An 18,030-nucleotide genomic window follows, 5' to 3' on the forward strand; every position below is an offset into this window, starting at 1 on the left:
GACAAAAAAAAAAAAATGTATGTAACATCTAAGAATATAAATTTAAAGCATATCCATAAATGCCATTTTAAAAATTAAGAAGATTAGGATGTGTGGCTGGTATGGTCAGTGAAGCATCTTGATCTCAGGGCAGTGAGTTCACCCCCCACTTTGGGCATAGAGATTACTTACAAGAAAAATAAAAAAATTTTTTTTTAAAACTTCAGTGACTATTTTCCTGAATTGAAAATTTCAACCTAATTGTATTAAAAGTAGAAGCTAACCTTCTGTTAGCCTGTTTATCTGCTGTGGTGACAAAGCCTTTCAAGTTTCATTATCTTTGGTCAGCATTTATTTTTGACCCATGTGGCAGCATTTTTAGACAGCGTGTCCAACCACTGTAGCCACAACAGAAAGAAAAAAAAATTGCCAAAACCACTGGTCACTAATCAGCCAGTCAAAACCTAGGAGGAAATAAAATAAAGGACAAAAAGTTTGCATCATGTGACTCTGTGCTAGGAAAACTCTATGTATTTTTTCCTAATTACACACTTGGGTCACGAGTGTCTCCATGGACCAGTAGTGCGCACACGTTTGGGAGGTGAAGAATAACCTGTATAATGTACACTTCAGGAGTACCTTCACTTACAGCATTGTCGTCACTTGTTTAACACAGAATCCAAGAGTAATTTCGAAACAATCTTCTATTTTAGAAGCAGAGAAGTCTCCGGATCAGCCACGACGCCTTGATGGCAAATGGAGACGAGCTAAATGCGCAGCTCAAAGAGCAGCGCTTAAAATGCTGCAGCCTTGAGAAACAGTTACACGCCGTGACGTTTTCTGAAAGGAGAATAGAAGAGGTGAGCTCCCAGGAGGCTGTTAGCCCTCGGCTGCGTTAAAACTTCTCTGGGGCGCCCGGGGCAGCTCAGTCGGTTAAGCATCCGACTTCGGCTCAGGTCATAATCTCACAGCTTGTGGGTTCGAGCCCTGTGTCGGGCTCTTTGCTGACAGCTCAGAGCCTGGAGGCTGCTTCGGATTCTGTGTCTCCCTCTCTCTCTGCCCCTCCCCAGCTCGTGCTCTGTTTCTGTCTCTCGAAAAAATAAATAAATGTTAAAAAATAAAAATAAAAAAAAACTCCTCTGTAACTGTTTTGAAAAAGTAAAACAGAGACATTCCAAGCAGCGCATTTATTTAAAAATCCCAAACTACATACACGGTGCTTTGAGCACAGCAAAGCATAGTGCCGTTGTCATGGGCAAGGCATCTCAGTGCTTGCAAACACTTGCTAGGGGGCTGATACTCACTGTTCACCTAAAGGGTTGACTCTTGAGGGAAAAGAAGACACGTTTCGAAACTTACCTGTGGAACTTAACTTTCTCAGCCTTAATATCTTATGAGCCTTTTGAGATACCAAGACAGAGTTAGAGGAATCCACATCTGTTTCTGGGGAGAAGGATATTCTGCTCTGCAGTGTCAGCAATTTTGTGAAAATATTTAATTTTTTTCTAGGGAGTTGTTTGAAAACTCATCTTTCTATTATTGTCACTGCTCGTGTCTCCCAGCTAGCACAATCTCTTTACGTAGCCTCTTAAATTTGTTCTTAAAGAGAATGAACTGAGGCAGTGAAATAAGATGCCTACATTCTGCTCTGATCTTGGGAGAGAGAATCTTTACTGTGCCTCAGACTTGCATCAAGAGGGAGTTATGAAAATGGAAATGAACTTTAAGAGTGCTCTGATCCGTGGGAAAGGATCATAACTACACAATATACTGGTGAATAAAGCTTTAAACATAAATGCTAGACAGAAATACAGAAAGCTACATGGTAGTCATAAAGGCATAATGATTACCCTCAGTTCGTTTCTAAAAATATTATTCATCAGGATAAAACAAGGCATACAGTTTTATTTATTCATTCACTTATTTAAAAGATGTGCTACCGGCTCTTTGTAAACCCCAGGTAACATAAGAAATTAGGTCTTCAGAGTAAATCGTGCATCGCACAATTCGTTTGAACCATGAACCAAAAGAAAGGTTAATCCTTTTATTTTTATGGGCCAATTGGAAATTAACACAAAATTAACATAATGATGGAATTCATCGGGGAGGGAAGTGAAAAATATGTTTCCCAGACTTCATGGCAAACTTTTAACACATTCTTTATTGAGTTTTGGCACATGTCACCATAAAGCAGTGCATACGTTTCTACTAAATTAAAACAAATACTAATTTCATGTTAACTTAACAACTTAGAAAAAGATCAGTGCTAAATGAAGTACAGACGATACTAGTTAACTAGTTAGCAGCTGCGATTTAGAAATCAAGACTAAAACATGTTAGCCCCCTCTCATGTTATTTTACTCCCATGTAGATTTATATGATAATCGCCTAATGTGTCATTTTCTTTGCATTTTAGTTGCAGGATAGAATCAATGACCTAGAAAAGGAACGGGAACTTTTAAAGGAGAACTACGACAAACTTTATACCAGGTAAATCACGATACGTGTGTTCTCTTGTTCTCTTGCTTGAGATCCTTTATATCAAAGCAGTGGACATCAGAATATCTAATATTGATTAAAGAACCGGAAGTGGGTGATTGAAAAAATATATGTGTGTTACAAAAGAAAAATTAGCCTTTTTGGGGCATTTGCGATAAGTTCTTTAACCTGAGCAGGAGCCTATTACTAGCAAACCGTGTCATTGTGTTGCCAGTAGCAACTACTGTCATTTACTGGACATAAGCCATGAGGAGCAGGCACTGTGCTAGGCACTCTTCAAAGTGTAAGTGTGTCACACCAACCTGGAAATGTAGGTATTGGGAATGCCCGTGTTCGGTTTATTTATTTAAATACTCCCTACACTCAACATGGGGATCAAACTCACGACCCTGAGATTGAGAGTCACATGCTCTTCTGACTAAGCCAGCCAGGCGCCCCTCAAGATAAATTTTAAAGGGCTACTTCAATTTTGTCTTTTAATCTACGTCAAAATGATGGTATTTTAAAAAGTAAGCCCTTCCAATGGTTTTACAAACGAACTTCTGCACCACAGCTAAGTTCAGTTAAGTGCTACAGATATCTGTGTGTGTGTCCACGTATGGTGTGTATTTTTAAGTCTTTTTAGTACATGATAATTGATAAAGGGTAAAGACAGGAAAGTATTTTCCTATACGTGAAAGTAAATTACATGAAAGTGTAATTTACATGAAAGTAAATTTACTATACATATTAGAAGATGTATGTTAGAGCAGATATTCAAAGGTTGCTTCTGTTGATCATATTCTGAAATGTCACAAAAGAGTCATCTGATGCACCGACACACTTTTTTACAGTATGTTTTAACAGTCAACTTACATTCTACAAATTAAACAAATAACTAAAGAGTATAGGGATAGGCTGTTGTTTATGTTTACTTTGAAAAGATGCGCAGATTAATGCCGTGCATCATGCTAGTGGCATGGGTCATCTATGTTGTTTACCTACTAGTGTTGATGATCTTCGCACAGTCGCTCATGATGCTAAGGGGTATCGATAGCAGGGCCCCCCCAGTGGTCCATTCAGTCAAGCGTCCGACTTCGGCTTATGATCTCATGCTTCATGAGTTCGAGCCCCGCGTCGGGCTCTGTGCTGACAGCTCAGAGCCTGGAGCCACCTTCAGATTCTGTGTCTCCCTCTCTCTCTGCCCCTCTCCTGCTCACACTGCCTCTCTCTCTCTTTCAAAAGTAAATAAACATTAAAAAAAATTTTTTTAAACCATTATCAATAGCAGATTCAGACGTTAGTTAAAATAATATCTGGGGCTCTTTAGCAAGGATAGACCAGCTAAAAATCCTTATGTGGGCTCTGCCTTGGACCCCTTCCAGATCATTTGGCCCTACAGCTTTGTTCTGGCCCCTCTCTCATTAACCATGATTAATTTTACCTAAAGCATTTATTATACCTCCTTTTTTTTACATTTTTATTATGTCTGTATTTTTATTTTGAGAGACAGAGACAGAGAGAGACAGAGAGCAAGTGGGGGAGGCGCAGAGAGAGAGGGAGACACAGAGTCCGAAGCAGTCTCCAGGCTCTGAGCTGTCAGCACAGAGCCCGATGCGGGGCTCGAACCCATGGACTGTGAGATCATGACCTGAGCCGAAGCTTAACCGACTGAGCCACCCGGGCGCCCCATCACACCTCTTTTTTTCATTTATTTTGAGAGAGAGAGAGAAAGAGAGAGAGAGAGAGGAGGAGGGGAGGGGCAGAGAGAGAGAGAGAGAGAGAGAGAGACTCCCAAGCAGGCACCATGCTATCAGCGCAGAGCCAGATGGGGGGCTCAAATCCATGAACTACGAGACCGTGACCTGAGTTGAAATCAAGAGTCTAACACCTAACCGACTGAGCCACCAAGGTATCTCCTATATTCTCATTTCTGTAGAACAATTCAAGGTTTATACTGATTCATATCTAAGTATTTGGTCGTTATATGTTTGAAATTTCCACATTTCAGTATATAGATCACACAACCACTGCATTATAGGGCAGAGGAAATAATGTTATCCCCACATTTTAGAAATGAGGGAATTGAAAGCCAAGAAAAATTAAGAGACTTGTACAGAGCCACACAACATTGTTCAGACTCTAGTAAAGGACACTCCAGCCCAATTCTTTTGACTCTAAAACTTGATTTCTTTTCCCCCTATGCTTCACTAGCTCTCATTTTTAATTGCGTTGGAAAACTGGTTCTGTGGAAGGGAAACAGTCACGGAACCACAGAACTATCATTCATTCAGGAATTTTTATTGACTTATATTTATCTTCAACATCTTGTAATTTCAAATAATTTAACATGGTCTTTAATACAAGAAAAATAAGTGCCATTTGGCCATTGCTTATACATTTTCTACCTCCCTATTTGAGGATTTACTGAACATACCTTCTGGGAATAAAAAACATTAAACTTAGCCAGGAATAATGCATAACTGGAGTTTGGAGAGAGACATGTTTTTCTCATATTTACTTTATCACCATGAAACTTTATCTTTCCATATTAGAAGATGATCTGAGAGTGTAAATCTGACTTTGAAGGGTTTTTTTAAATGTTTTATGCTTGAGCTACATTTTTTTTCCTGTCACATTAAAAACAGACTTCATTATGCAGCTCGCACTTGAATTTTGTGTGAGATATATGGAAGTAAATGTGTGTAATGAGTGTCAAAACATTTTGTGTCCAAAAAAAAAAAAAAACCTAATGTCACTTAGGCACAAAACCTAGCAGCACACATGATAGCAAACAAAACTAAAATTCTCTAATACAAATTTTTAAAATATAATATGTTTTCAGAAACACACTTGGAGAAACTTCTACAAAAATCACTGTCGTCTTTAAGATTCTTTAAAGCTCTTGTATTCCGTGGCACTGTTACCATTATTGCCAACAACTAGAGCTCATCAAAAACTAAATACAATTTACTCCCTGTTTGGTTAGTCATAGCGATAGCATGTTTTTAGAAGGAGAGCATTTGTTTGTTATTCAAAACTGGCTAGTTTTCAGGAGAAAAATATGATTTGCAGATTACATTCTCATCTTCCTTTCCCAAATGAAATTTCGAATGTGTTTATTACTTGACATATGACATATTAAAGAATCATCTGGTAAGATAAAACCCTCATGTTAGTATTTGGAACGAGCTCGTTTTAATATGCGAAAACATTTTTGATACACTGCCAAGAAATAAGTATAACCTTATTTAAGAAATACTCCATTTGGAAAATCAGAAGGAACTTTTTTTGCAATTAAATCTACGTGGTCAGAGAGAAACTCTACACTGCAGTGTCGCAAAGCTGTGCCCCACCTTGAAGTTGGCGTAGTTTGAGGGTGGTAGCACTGATGAGTACAATGGTCCTTCAGCTGTGGAATCTATGAATAACCTGGAAAACAGCAAAACGTGGCTTTTACCACCCCTTTGGAACCTCCTTCCCCAGCCTCCCATCACCGTCCAATTCAGATTTAGCCCATTTGAGAGAGGATCCAGAGACTCTGTTAGAGATGAGAGACACTAATACCTATTTTAGGAAAAAAAAGACTTGGTCCGGTCTTTGAAGAGGGTATTAACGTTTTTGAGAATTGGGTGAATCAGGTTTTCACAATGTAATCAGTAGCCATCTACTATCCAAAACTTAATGGAGCCCTGCCGACCAGCCACAGACTTTCTGAGGTCCCTTTCTGTAAAGTGAGCGCCTGTCCCCTGCAGTCTTCTGGGAATCACGAGAGCTCACGTGATCCAAAGTGAGCACTTTGTGCTTCTCAGAAATCAAACCAAGTACATTCAGGGCATTATTTTCTTTCAGTAGGTGAAATATCCCTATGTAAATTTCCGTTAGGTCCTAACTGAAGCACCTATGGATTTCTTCATGGATGATTTAGAGCTTATTCTTCCATCTCTTTCCCATTAGGGTGGCCTTAAACATGGGAATAAGTAGAATTTCTTCTGTAAGAAAAAAGACCTTAGGGTGGAGATGAGTTCTTTAGCTTTGATTTCAGTCTGGTCATGTTGTCGATCAAGAGTGTCCGCTGACCCATGACTGCCAGTGGTCGTGCCAGGGGATGGACGTTCTCCCACTTCAGCAACATAACCTAACAAGTCAGATGTGCACACAGATCAACTATGATCCCCCCCTTGGTTGTCACTGTAGGCAATATACAAAAACATTTTCATGAATAAAAGGTTCTCGAAGACTGTTCTCATATGCAGATTTAATCATGTACACAGCCTTTACAGAGAAAATGGAGCCAGATGTGGTTCACCATTTATAGTTACACAGATGGCTCCAAGCATAGAGGAATACAGTAAATTCAAAAGGAATTCCTCATGAAACTCCAGTGGAATGTAATCCTAAATTTAGAGGGAAGATAGCAGTGGACTAAATTCAGATTGACTTATGCTGATTTACACTAGTATTTTGTGGGTTTGGAAAAACCAGGCTGCTAAATTGTTCTTAATTTAAACACATACAGCTTCTGATGTTTCTGCCAGATTAACTGTTGGTGATCTTTTTGCTGGTACTAATGCTATTGGAACACTACTGTTTCTAATTTTTGGCGTCTGATATAATGTATAATTGTGCCTATTTCATCATGCTAATTTTTTTTTCCGGGTAGTACATGTTTTTAATAATACAAGACACACATGCGCACGCGCGCGCACACACACACACACACCCGTACATCCACATACATACATATGTGTGTGTTTGGTTTATATAATTTGACCAGACGCAGAAATTATATTTGGTCTTTATTTTAAAAAATGAAAATGTAAAGGAATATTCTTTAATATTTAAAGTACATATTTTGTTTGGATTTCATTTAAGTCTAGGTAATTGTACCTTTGATCACATTAACTTAAAATATCGGTATATAGGTTCATGCATTTTTTTAAGGTTCCATATGTGAAATGAGAACATTGATAGAAGAAACAGATGTCATATTTAGAGAAACTTCTAGAATTTCATTTATTTTTAAGTTCATATTATTTTAAATGCAATAAAAGCATTCAAAATGTAAAATAGATACATAATTCTGTTCCTTTGAAAGCTATGCCTCCCAGAAAAGTATCTCTTTTGGAAGAAAACCGCAAGATTAGCCGGGAGCAACATTAAGGGCAATTTCCAATGATAAGTTTTTCTTCCACTTAGTTCATCGTCGGTACAAAACCAGATTTTATAAATTTTTGTTTCATTTAATGGGTTTAAAATAAGGAGAAGGGTCAAAGCTGCTGATAATTATTCAGTCATATCAAGCTTCACAGATAATAGTTTTCTGCTGAAATACAGATCAAGATCAGTTTTTCCAAAAACCTGGCTATCACCTGCAGAAGCTTTATACAACTCTGGATTCCTGGGCCCCAGGATCTTCATTTTTAAGTCTCCTCAAGTGTTGAGTATAGCTGGTCCAGCACCAGGGTTTAGCTTATCAGCATTTGGAAACCACTGGTATAAATGAATGCTGGGATTTAATCATGAGTCGATTTTAACGGTGGTTTAAACTGCTACACTTGTATCTTCATCATCCCTACCAGGGTGTTCTTACTAGGTTTTCATCCCAATCACGCGTTACAAGTAAAACCTTGTTCTTAGCCTGTTAACGCTCTTTGGCTTCTTGGGACAAAAACTGCATTCTCACTACTCCTGAGCAGCAGAGTCGCCGTCCTGTATTTCAGTGCATTACCCTTCCACGGCCGGAATTTTGTGAGTATGATAGTAGCCCAGACTCCGTAAAACTTCCAGATTCTAGAAGTAGAGATCAGGTGGCGAGCCCCTTTCTCTGGGTGCTAAGAGGGCTCGTATGCAGGAGAGCCTAGTTTGAGCCGAGGCCCATGGCTGAGGTCTGGAGCCGCGGATTCTTCTGGAGCGTGTGCAGTATCTGAATTCCTTTCCTAGTCCCACAAAAGCTACACGCTGCCAACTTTTCTGACTGGAGAGCCCTAAATTAAGGCCAGTTCCTTTGCTCATCCCACAAAGCCTTTCATGTTTCCTAACCGCAGCCTGAGAAAGGCGCCTTGGTTTCAACAGCAGCAGACCGGCATATGTTTACTTAATTCCTAAGACATGATGACAGCGGTCTCTGTGCCACTAAAAGCTTTTCTCGCGCGCGTTTTTCGGCCGCGGCCGCTCTCCAGGCTCTCCTCCGCCTGTCACGTGTGTCTTGCAGTGCCTTCAGTGCCGCCCACGAGGAGCCGTGGAAGGGACGGGAGCAGCAGCTGAAAGTGCAGATCGCTCAGCTCGAGACTGCCTTAAAGTCTGACCTCACAGCCAAAACCGAAATCCTTGACAGAGTCAAAGCCGAAAGAGGTACATCCGAAACGACTCACTTCCGACCTGGGTGTCACCCGTCGCTATTCACTGGCCCCGGGCAGCATGGCGTGTGGCGCCTACTGCTTGGCCAGGCACCTTGCTGTATATGGGGTTCGGGGGCGGGGGGTACAGAGCTTGTCTTGACAGCCGTCCACTTTCACGAGCTGAGCAGTCGGTCACTCAAAATTTCCATTTTCTCAGCCTTGTGTACATGCCAAAGGAATTCTTTTGTTTCTTTTGTCAGAGATACTTTCAGTTAGGTGTTCTTTTGGTTTTTTGTTGTTGAGCCTTCTTGTGTTCCACAGTCAACAAGCATTTCTTGAGCCGCTGGTCTGTGCCAGGCACTAAGTTCTGGGGCTGCAGCCATGAGCAAAACGCAGGCCTTGCCCTCATGCAACATAAATTCTATAGGGAGAAACTGACAGTAATCAAATAAGCATGCGCAGCAGGAGCAAAAACACAGCAGTGGAAGACGACAGGAGCAGACCTAGTTGCTTACTGGTTTTGGTAGGTCGAACAGGGACGATCTCTGTGATAATGAGATGTCTCAATCGACTCTGTGGCAGTGACCTTAAATACCAGGAAGACCTGTTAGGATGTTCCTGCTAGAATAATAATCATTAATAAGTTTCATGTACGAGTCACAGATCTCCCCCCTCTCACCTCAGGGAAGTAAAATAATCATAATTAAAGTAGCTGTCTGGCTGACTGGATTATACACACAGATGCACAACAGGGGAATTGAATTATTTGCGTCAAATGTCGTATCTGTTGCTCATCGTCTACGTAAACCAAGTGAGCTGATAATAACGTTGCCTCTTTTGAACATTCGTGATTCTGTTGCATGCGAGCGTGTCCAAGGTTTAATGCAGGCTCGGGTAAAAAAAAAAAAAAACAAATTACAAATGTAGTCAGTACTCTATTTACCGATTTAGCTCACCATGCCTTATTTTATTAACTATAAGAGGGAGTTTTTTCCTATTTTGACATCTCTGAAGTTGGGATGCATCTTCTAAATAATAACATTTTAAAATTATGGTCTGACTTTTTCCAACACTTTGAGAAATCTGAAATCAGAACATTTCTTACAATTGATGTAGTTTTTGTTTCAATGAAACGCATGTGCAGTATTTATTTACCGAATGGTTAAATTTCATGAAAAATTGTTTGTGAATTTTTCTTAAAATATTGTGAGTAAAATCAAATGACAACATGACTTGTGACCGGGTGGGTATTCAAAAATTTTGAGGGCAAAGATGCATAGTTCCTGATTTTAATATGGTGCCTACTTTTATTTAGTAGTTGCTCAGTAAATTCTTGTTGACTGAAGGAAGTAGAAGCACTCTGTATTCGCTCTCTCCTTTCCAAAAACAGATATAAAACTGCTCATTCTGAAAAGAAGAGAAATGAAGACAACCTGCCTTATTTCTGTGCTTTCTAGATTTCCCTAAATATCAAGTATTTCAGAACTCTTGTGTCTAAACAGCTGGATTGGTTTCTGGAAAGAAACTCTTGAGGGGATAGAATCTTGGTGGTCTTTTCTTTTAACCTATCGTTCATTTCCAAAGATTCTTTTAAATTATTAAAATTACAGTTGCAAAGTCATTTTAATCCCCCTGATCCATTCTTCATATTTTTTTTTTACTAGCTTTTATCTCTTCTTGGGTTAAAAGAACCCAAGAAGTTAAAGCTTTTATCTCTTCTTGGATTAAAAGATTAAAAATAATTCACATATATCATTAAAAAATCCAGTTATCAAAAAAAATTTTCTAAAAGTCACTCAATCCCACACCCCACAAGATAATCACTATTAATATTTTTGTTTGTTCTCCCAGAGTTGTTTCTATATGTACAGAGGCACAGTTTTTATAGTGTGTGCTTTTTTTCTTTACTATGTTATGAAATCGTTCCTGAGTATAAATATAAACCCACATCATCATCATTTATAATGTCTGTCCTGGTTTTCCGTGTGAGAATGTACCAAAGATTGCTTAACAATTCCATTGATGAATTTTTAAAGAGTTTCAGTTCTGTTAAGTATCATAAACTTCTTTCTACACAAATCTTTACACATTCATTCAGTTGTCTTGTTAAGAAGAATTGCTACAACTGAATCTTTATTTTTAAGTCTGTTATTTTAGTTATTTTGCTTGAATACCCAAAATTTATAAGTCTAATGACTGAAGTTTGGGACTTTTTTGGTGAACATGTTACAATAGATTATAAGAAAAATGTTACAGGTTTGAACCTTTTTTTTTTCTGGGGGAGATACTAAACAAAAAAATTGAAATTGTCTGTATAAGGAAATCTTTCCATATTTAGAAAGTTCCTTTTTGTATTACAGATTTTGAAATTGTTTCATTCTACTTTGAAGTCTCTTCACACATTTACCTTTTCATTTATCGAGTGTTCTTTGCCAGAAGATGTTTCTTTGGCTTCTTAGACTCATTGATCTAACTGGCAAATTATTTTTAGAGAATACTCACCTCTTTATTCAAGGTACAAATTAGTTTCAGATTGTGTGAATATGTGGGGGAAGAATATGTAAATGCAGTTTGCATTTGGTTAATGCTTAAATTAACTGCATGTGTTTAAGGGCCCTGCTTTTGAAAGTTCCTTTCTATCTTTAGCTGAAATGCATAATTCAGCATAATGCATATGGTTATATTGATCACAGCTGAAGATATTAGCACAAAGGAGCTCTGAAAATTGTTTAGTTGAATTGTTCTCTGCACTCTGCTTATTAATGGTGTGCTTGAAGAACATAATTTTAAAAGAGTGAAATGTTATCCCATCTGAATAAAATGCTGTTTAGCTTAACCTGCTTTTTGTCAAATCATAAGGTAAGGAGGTTATTTTTCATCTTGTACAGGACGCTTTGATTTTTCATATTATAATTCAGTGAGTCTATTTTTTCTTTGAACTACGGCGTCTCCGTGCTTCTTTTTTTTTTTTAAATATTTATTTTATTTATTTCTAGGAGAGAGAGAGAGAGAGACAGCGTGAACAGGGGAGGGTCAGAGACAGAGGGAGATACAGACTCCGAAATAGGCTCCAGGCTCTGAGCTGCCAGTCAGCACAGAGCCCGACGCGGGGCTCGAACCCACGAACCGCGAGATCATGACCTAAGCAAAAGTCGGACACTTAACCGACTAAGCCACCCAGGCGCCCCAACATCTCCATGCTTCTTAAAAGACCCAGGAGTTGTATCCCCAATAAACAGTTTGAGAAAGGAAAAATATCTTGGGTGATTCTACATGAAATCTAGTAGAGAGAAAGTTACTCGTATTCAGTAGTGTGTTCCCCCACCGATAAGCTATTTTCCCACTACTAACATCCTGGTTTTAAAAATGCCCGTGAAACGGGGACATTGTTGTTGAAACAGAAATCAGCAAAGGAAGAAACATTTGAATAAGTTCGTTTATACCTACCAGCATTTCATTCTTAGAACCCTTCTCTGAAGCACTGAAAGAATAGAGAAACAAGAGTATGAAAAAAGTCATCAAAATACTCTCTGTCTGGACAAAGGGGCAGGAGTCCTGTCCTTTACACTGTGCCTTATCATCAGACCCCCAGTCCTTCTGCAGAGGCCAGGAAGGAAACTACCTTTGGTTTTACCTTTTTCTTACCATATTCACCTTCTTTCTGTCACCTAACCATTTCCATCTAGACTTCGTAACGGAATCAACATGAAATAAAGTGTTCTGCATTCTTACTCTACCCTGTAACTGAAAAAGTTGTTTATCTCCTCTAAAAACTTATATTTATTATTATTCCTAATTTTGAGTTTAAAGACAAATAGTTGACCTTTACCTTCAAAATTTCCAAGTACTGTTCACATTTGGAAACTCCCACTTAGGTCACTAAATATTAGCAAAAGGATAACCTTTTGACCTTTCATCGATAAGATAAAAATGTTTATATATTTGATATTAAAATGTCTCTGCATGTCATAGAGTCACTTTCTCTTTTTTACTTTTTAGTTTGCCAGGAAATATGTGACATTAAAAATATCCAAATTCAGTCCATTTCTTCTTAATTGTGTAATTTATGACTTTTACTTACATGTAGTATTTATATCCTGGGAACACAAAAGCATTATAAAAGTCAGAAATGTATTTTTGTATAACATGCATTCAGCGTGCAAATGTATTCACGTAAAGCATTCTTGGCAAATGTGTTGACTTGCTTTTTTTAAGAAAAGGAAGCAAAAACGTACAACTTGAGGACTTTTGATAAACACAAATCTTTGAAAACAGGATGAAATTAGTGGAGACACTCTGGATGACATGCTTTAGAGTTAGTCTACAGGGAGCCAAACAGGAGAATACCCAGCCCCAATAGTGAACTCTGTTGAAGAGTACACTCAGGAACACGAGACTAAAGAATAGATTTGTTAGCTGGCTCTTTTTTTTTTTTTTTTTTTTTTTTGTTAAGTTAAATATATGTTTAATGCAGGGAGTGCAAAATTTGTCTCTTTATGGATTTACTGTCTTCTGTAGCTCTCCCCTGTGCTCCTGATTGTGGGTCAAGGCGAATGAGAACCTAGGTGGCTGTAACCTATCTCTGTTCCTTAGCGAGAGTCCTAAGTCCATGTCCTACTAATTAACAGCACGAACTCAATGAATAAAGACACACATGAATTATTACTGATGCTACCATGCCCTGGCTGGGAATCCATCCCTCCTCTCTTAGCAGATTTGTTCAAAGTGTAGTTGATTAGAATTACAGATTTAGTTATTACTCGAGAAATTATGTTGCTTTAATAAAAAAGACTTTATGCTAAATTGGAAAAAGAAAACTCAAGAAAATCAATTAAAGCACTAAAAGACAAAAAAAAATTTTTTTTTGCATGCCTTTCAGGACCCTTAATAAGTAAGTAAAAATCATAGATTTAGAAACATATTTTCTTAGGTATTTTAGATAGAATGTTCCTTTGAAGTCCCAGAGGCCACAATTTCCTTCTATTAATACTGTGAACTTAAGTCTTCAGTTTTTGATAAGCAAGTGGATCATATGGTAGACACATGATAGCGTTCGTTTGTTCCTCATTCTCCTGCTGCCTTTGTCTAGGTGCTAGCATCATTTCCTCTCTGACCAGAGCAATGCTAGATCAAGCTTGGCGTGTATCAGGAATTAAATTAATTTTAAATGTGTTCTTACACCCCATGCTCTCTTACCTCTCTAACGGCATTGACTTTATTTTTAAGACCAAAATGAGAAACTCACCCAAGAAAATAGAGAACTACAGTTACAGTATCTGGAACAAAAGCAACAACTCGATGAACTTAAAAACCGCATGAAGTTTTACAACCAGGTGAACTGTTTTTCTTATTTAGGAGACAAGCTCCAAATGTTTATCTAAATATTTTCTACACAGAGGAAACACTATACTACAAAGCAAAAGAAGACAAATATATTACTTAGATTATGAAGTCATGGTTATTACGCAGCTGGCATTTCAGGAGGAGATTCTGAATAGTCAGAATGTCTCTTTTACTTAGTTTATTAATTCATGCTATCAGGCGGCTCATATTCCGTGAGGATAATCTGCATAGTTGGAATGTCTCTTGTACTTTCCATTAATATCTCATTGTGAGCTTTTACTAACTCTGTCTTTTTCAGGAGAGTGATATTAATGCTGATGAATTGAGTGAAGCTCTCCTGCTTATAAAGGTAACTTTCTGAACCTCACCATGAATTTCATGTCTACATTGAACTGTTTCAGCATAATGATGACCCTTGTCTGTAACCCTTATACTTGGAGAATGAATTATTCAGGAAAGTGGTCAGGTGACATTTAGTTACAGCATATACATATTTCATAATGACATCAAAATTACATTAAAGTAGACCTCAAAAACTCTTATTTAAAGCACTTTCCCTAACTGTAACAAACATTTCACTTTTATACCCCTCGCTATAAAACTAATCAACAATTTTCTGTCCTGAGAGACCTTGGTACACCCCATTATCTTAAGTAAAATATTGAATTATAAATGTTACCAGAAGATATTTTTCAGTTCGAGGATATTCTGTTATTTATAAGAAGACACGAGAAAATACATTTCTTTCCCTTTAGATCAATACTGTGTAGCATTTAATCAACTGAAGAAATAGAAATAAATGTACATGATTCTTCTTAATGTCATGAAGTAATAAACTGTTTTTTGAATTCTCTGTGATTGTTCCAAATGTCTATCTAAATATAATTTTCTGTATCAGGAATGTTTTATTCCTGATGGAAAATGGAAATATATCTGTTTTCAATTAATGAGTGTTCCTTGCCATATCTATATTAATTCACATGATTATATTTTAGAAATTCTTATTTCAGTAAGAAAACATGTTTCTATTTTAGGCTCAAAAATCACAAAAAAATGGAGACCTTTCCTTTTTAGAGAAAGTAGACAATAAAATTAACAAAGATCTAGAACGCTCCATGAGAGAGCTACAAGCAACTCACGCAGAAACAGTGCAAGAGCTTGAAAAGACACGAAACATGCTAATTATGCAACATAAAATTAATAAAGATTATCAGGTAAGGTGCTACACTACGTCAGGAAAATAGATTTCCCTTAATAGTCTACCGATGATTTACTTTTCTAAGCAGTGTTATGCGTTATCATCTGTTATAATCTCTTGTCATTTATTACCACATGCCTGGAATGTGGCCTCGTAACTGGGTACTTAGAGTCAGTAGTCTAAAAACAATTATTTTAAAGTCCCTGGCTTTAGGGGCGCCTGGGTGGCTCAGTCGGTTAAGCATCCGACTTCGGCTCAGGTCATGAACAGCCGGTTCGTGGGTTCGGCCCCGCATCAGGCTCTGTGCTGACAGCTAGCTCAGAGCCTGGAGCCTGTCTTTGGATTCTGTGTCCCCCTCTCTCTCTGCCCCTCCCCTGCTTACGCTGTCTCTATCCCTCTCTCAAAAAAAAAAAAAAAAAATTAAAAAAATTTTTTAAATAAAATAGGTCCCTGGTTTTAGAGACCAAACAGCAGCAACAAATTCACCTTTGCTCACATTAGCACATTCTGCAAATGGATGATAGTTATCCTGAAGCCCTGCCGCAACCGCATGTTATTTTAACCTATAACAGACATGACAGTCACCACCATCAGAAGGGATCTCGGGTTTTGTTAATTTTGCTCCTGATTTATGAACTTTGCCAAGCATAAGTTTCTAAACTATAAGCTGTTTGAGGTCAGAAAACCATGGTTTACAGCGCCTAATATCTCCAAAATCTAGGGAAATGCTTGAGTTGTAGTTGCTTTGAAAAATGAAAATGGAACTAATCCGAAGTATTGAAACTTGTTATCTCTTATTTTTTTAGATGGAAGTTGAAGCAGTGACCCAGAAGATGGAAAATCTGCAGCAAGATTATGAACTCAAAGTGGAACAATATGTTCATCTTCTTGATACCAGAGCTGCACGCATTCAGAAACTAGAAGGTACAGTGCGCACAATTCTTTGTCTACCGTAACCAGACGAATGGAGTTTACAGCAGTGGAAAATGTCATCCCAATCTGTACTCATGCTTTCTTTTTGCTCTATTTTTTTTTTCCAATTCATAACTGTAATGAGAATTTACCAGAAAGGTGGTTTTTATCTGATTCTTTTCTACTCAAGAACTTTTAGTAACTTTCTACTGCTTTTTGGATCCAGTATTGCAGGCAAGATTTCAAAGTGGTTTATGGAGCACGACAGAACTCACTTTACCACCTCATTTCGAATTTCTGTTCTGAGCAAGCTGTGTGTCTCAGCCAAACAGTCTGCTTGCTTTTTGTCAGACTCAACGTTTCTCCATCCTATCACCGTATCTCTGTCCCTCCAAAACCTCCATTACACCCACCATGCTCCCTTCCTACCCTGCTCCAAAATCTAACCAAATGCAGTGCATGCCTGTGCCAGGAAGCTGGCTCTCATCACTCCTAACCAGTCATTCCTCTACTTGAAATGCCCTTACAGTGGTTTCCAGACTTTACCGAGTATGAAAATCAGGCGGGAAACTTGTTTCAAAGGTAGCTTCCCGCGCCCTATCCCTAGAGACCCAGGGGCCCGCAATGCTGTTATATTTAGAAATAACTCCAAGCGACTCAGACGCAGGGGCAAAGCCACACTGAAAAACACTGCCTCCCTACTTACCATTCTGCCTCTTCTGTACTCAGGAAGTGTGTTTGGGGATTGCACTCTGTAAGTGTTCTTCAGTGTTGGAGTTTCACATATTCCCTGTGACGGCAGGATAAGTTCTAAGATGCCAAGTACTTTGTCTCTCTTTCATGTCCCCTGCCGTGTGGTGTCTAGTAACAGGCTCTATGCCAGCAGTAATTTACACTCTGAAAAATTACTGAGGATCCCAAGGGCCTCTTGCTTCTACAGGTCATACTTAGTATACTTATCATGCTAAGAATTAAAAGTGAGAAATTTGGAAAATATTTCTTTTATATCATGCTAAAATAACAGTAATAAACCCATTACGTGTTAACATAATTTACAGTATTTATTTTTAAAAAGCTGTACTTTTCATACAAAAAAAATAGTAAGAAAAGCTACATTGTTCTAAATTGTTTTCCTTTTTTTTTTTAATTGCTTGACGTTTTTGCAAACTTTTTGGTGTATACCTTAATAGAAAACAGCTGGCCTTTTAGACCTGCTTCTGCATTCAATCTGTTATGATATCACACATCATGTAGAGTTTGGGAAACTCCATCATACACTTGTGAGAGAATAAGAATGAAAAAGGCAAATCACATGTCAGGATTATTTTAAAAATAGTTTTGACCTCACAAACCTCCAGATCAGTTTCAGGAGCCCTCAGCATTCCCAGACCACACTTGGAGAACCGCTGCTCAGAGTAGAAGGATTCGGTAAATCTCTATCTCCCTGCACAGGGTTTCCAGCAGTCAAAGAGCAGTATGTACCTTTTATTTCAAGTAGTACTCACTAAAAATTTGCCTAATAGAATTTTCCTGCATAACAAGGAGGTCACGTAGCTTGGGATTTTCATTCCTTTTGGTCTTACTAAATCTTCAGTATATTTTATCAGTCCCCAATATTCATTGATCTATCCCATAAACATGCTCAAGCTCTTAAAGCACACTAAGTGAAGTGCTGGGCAGTGAGAACCCAAATAGTAAAAGAAGCTCAGGTACCACCGTCAACGAACTCATAAGATGGAGCAAGTAAACAGACAATCATCCTTTACCATGAAGAGTGTA

At 38.2% G+C, this 18,030-nt stretch overlaps 1 protein-coding gene across 1 annotated transcript in view; it reads left to right on the top strand.

Moving 5' to 3' along the window:
- RPGRIP1L (RPGRIP1 like) overlaps positions 1-18,030 on the top strand; it is a 92,471-nt gene that overhangs the window by 24,874 nt on the left and 49,567 nt on the right. Inside the window, exons 7-13 of the mRNA XM_077751334.1 lie at positions 693-839; positions 2,396-2,469; positions 8,672-8,811; positions 14,025-14,131; positions 14,440-14,490; positions 15,176-15,355; positions 16,146-16,263. Of these exons, the coding sequence (XP_077607460.1) occupies positions 693-839; positions 2,396-2,469; positions 8,672-8,811; positions 14,025-14,131; positions 14,440-14,490; positions 15,176-15,355; positions 16,146-16,263 (817 nt within the window). The remainder of the gene's footprint in view (positions 1-692; positions 840-2,395; positions 2,470-8,671; positions 8,812-14,024; positions 14,132-14,439; positions 14,491-15,175; positions 15,356-16,145; positions 16,264-18,030) is intronic.

This window comes from Crocuta crocuta, unplaced genomic scaffold (assembly GCF_008692635.1).
Source record: "Crocuta crocuta isolate KB4526 unplaced genomic scaffold, BGI_CrCroc_1.0 scaffold124, whole genome shotgun sequence".
Classification (NCBI taxonomy): Eukaryota; Metazoa; Chordata; class Mammalia; order Carnivora; family Hyaenidae; genus Crocuta; species Crocuta crocuta.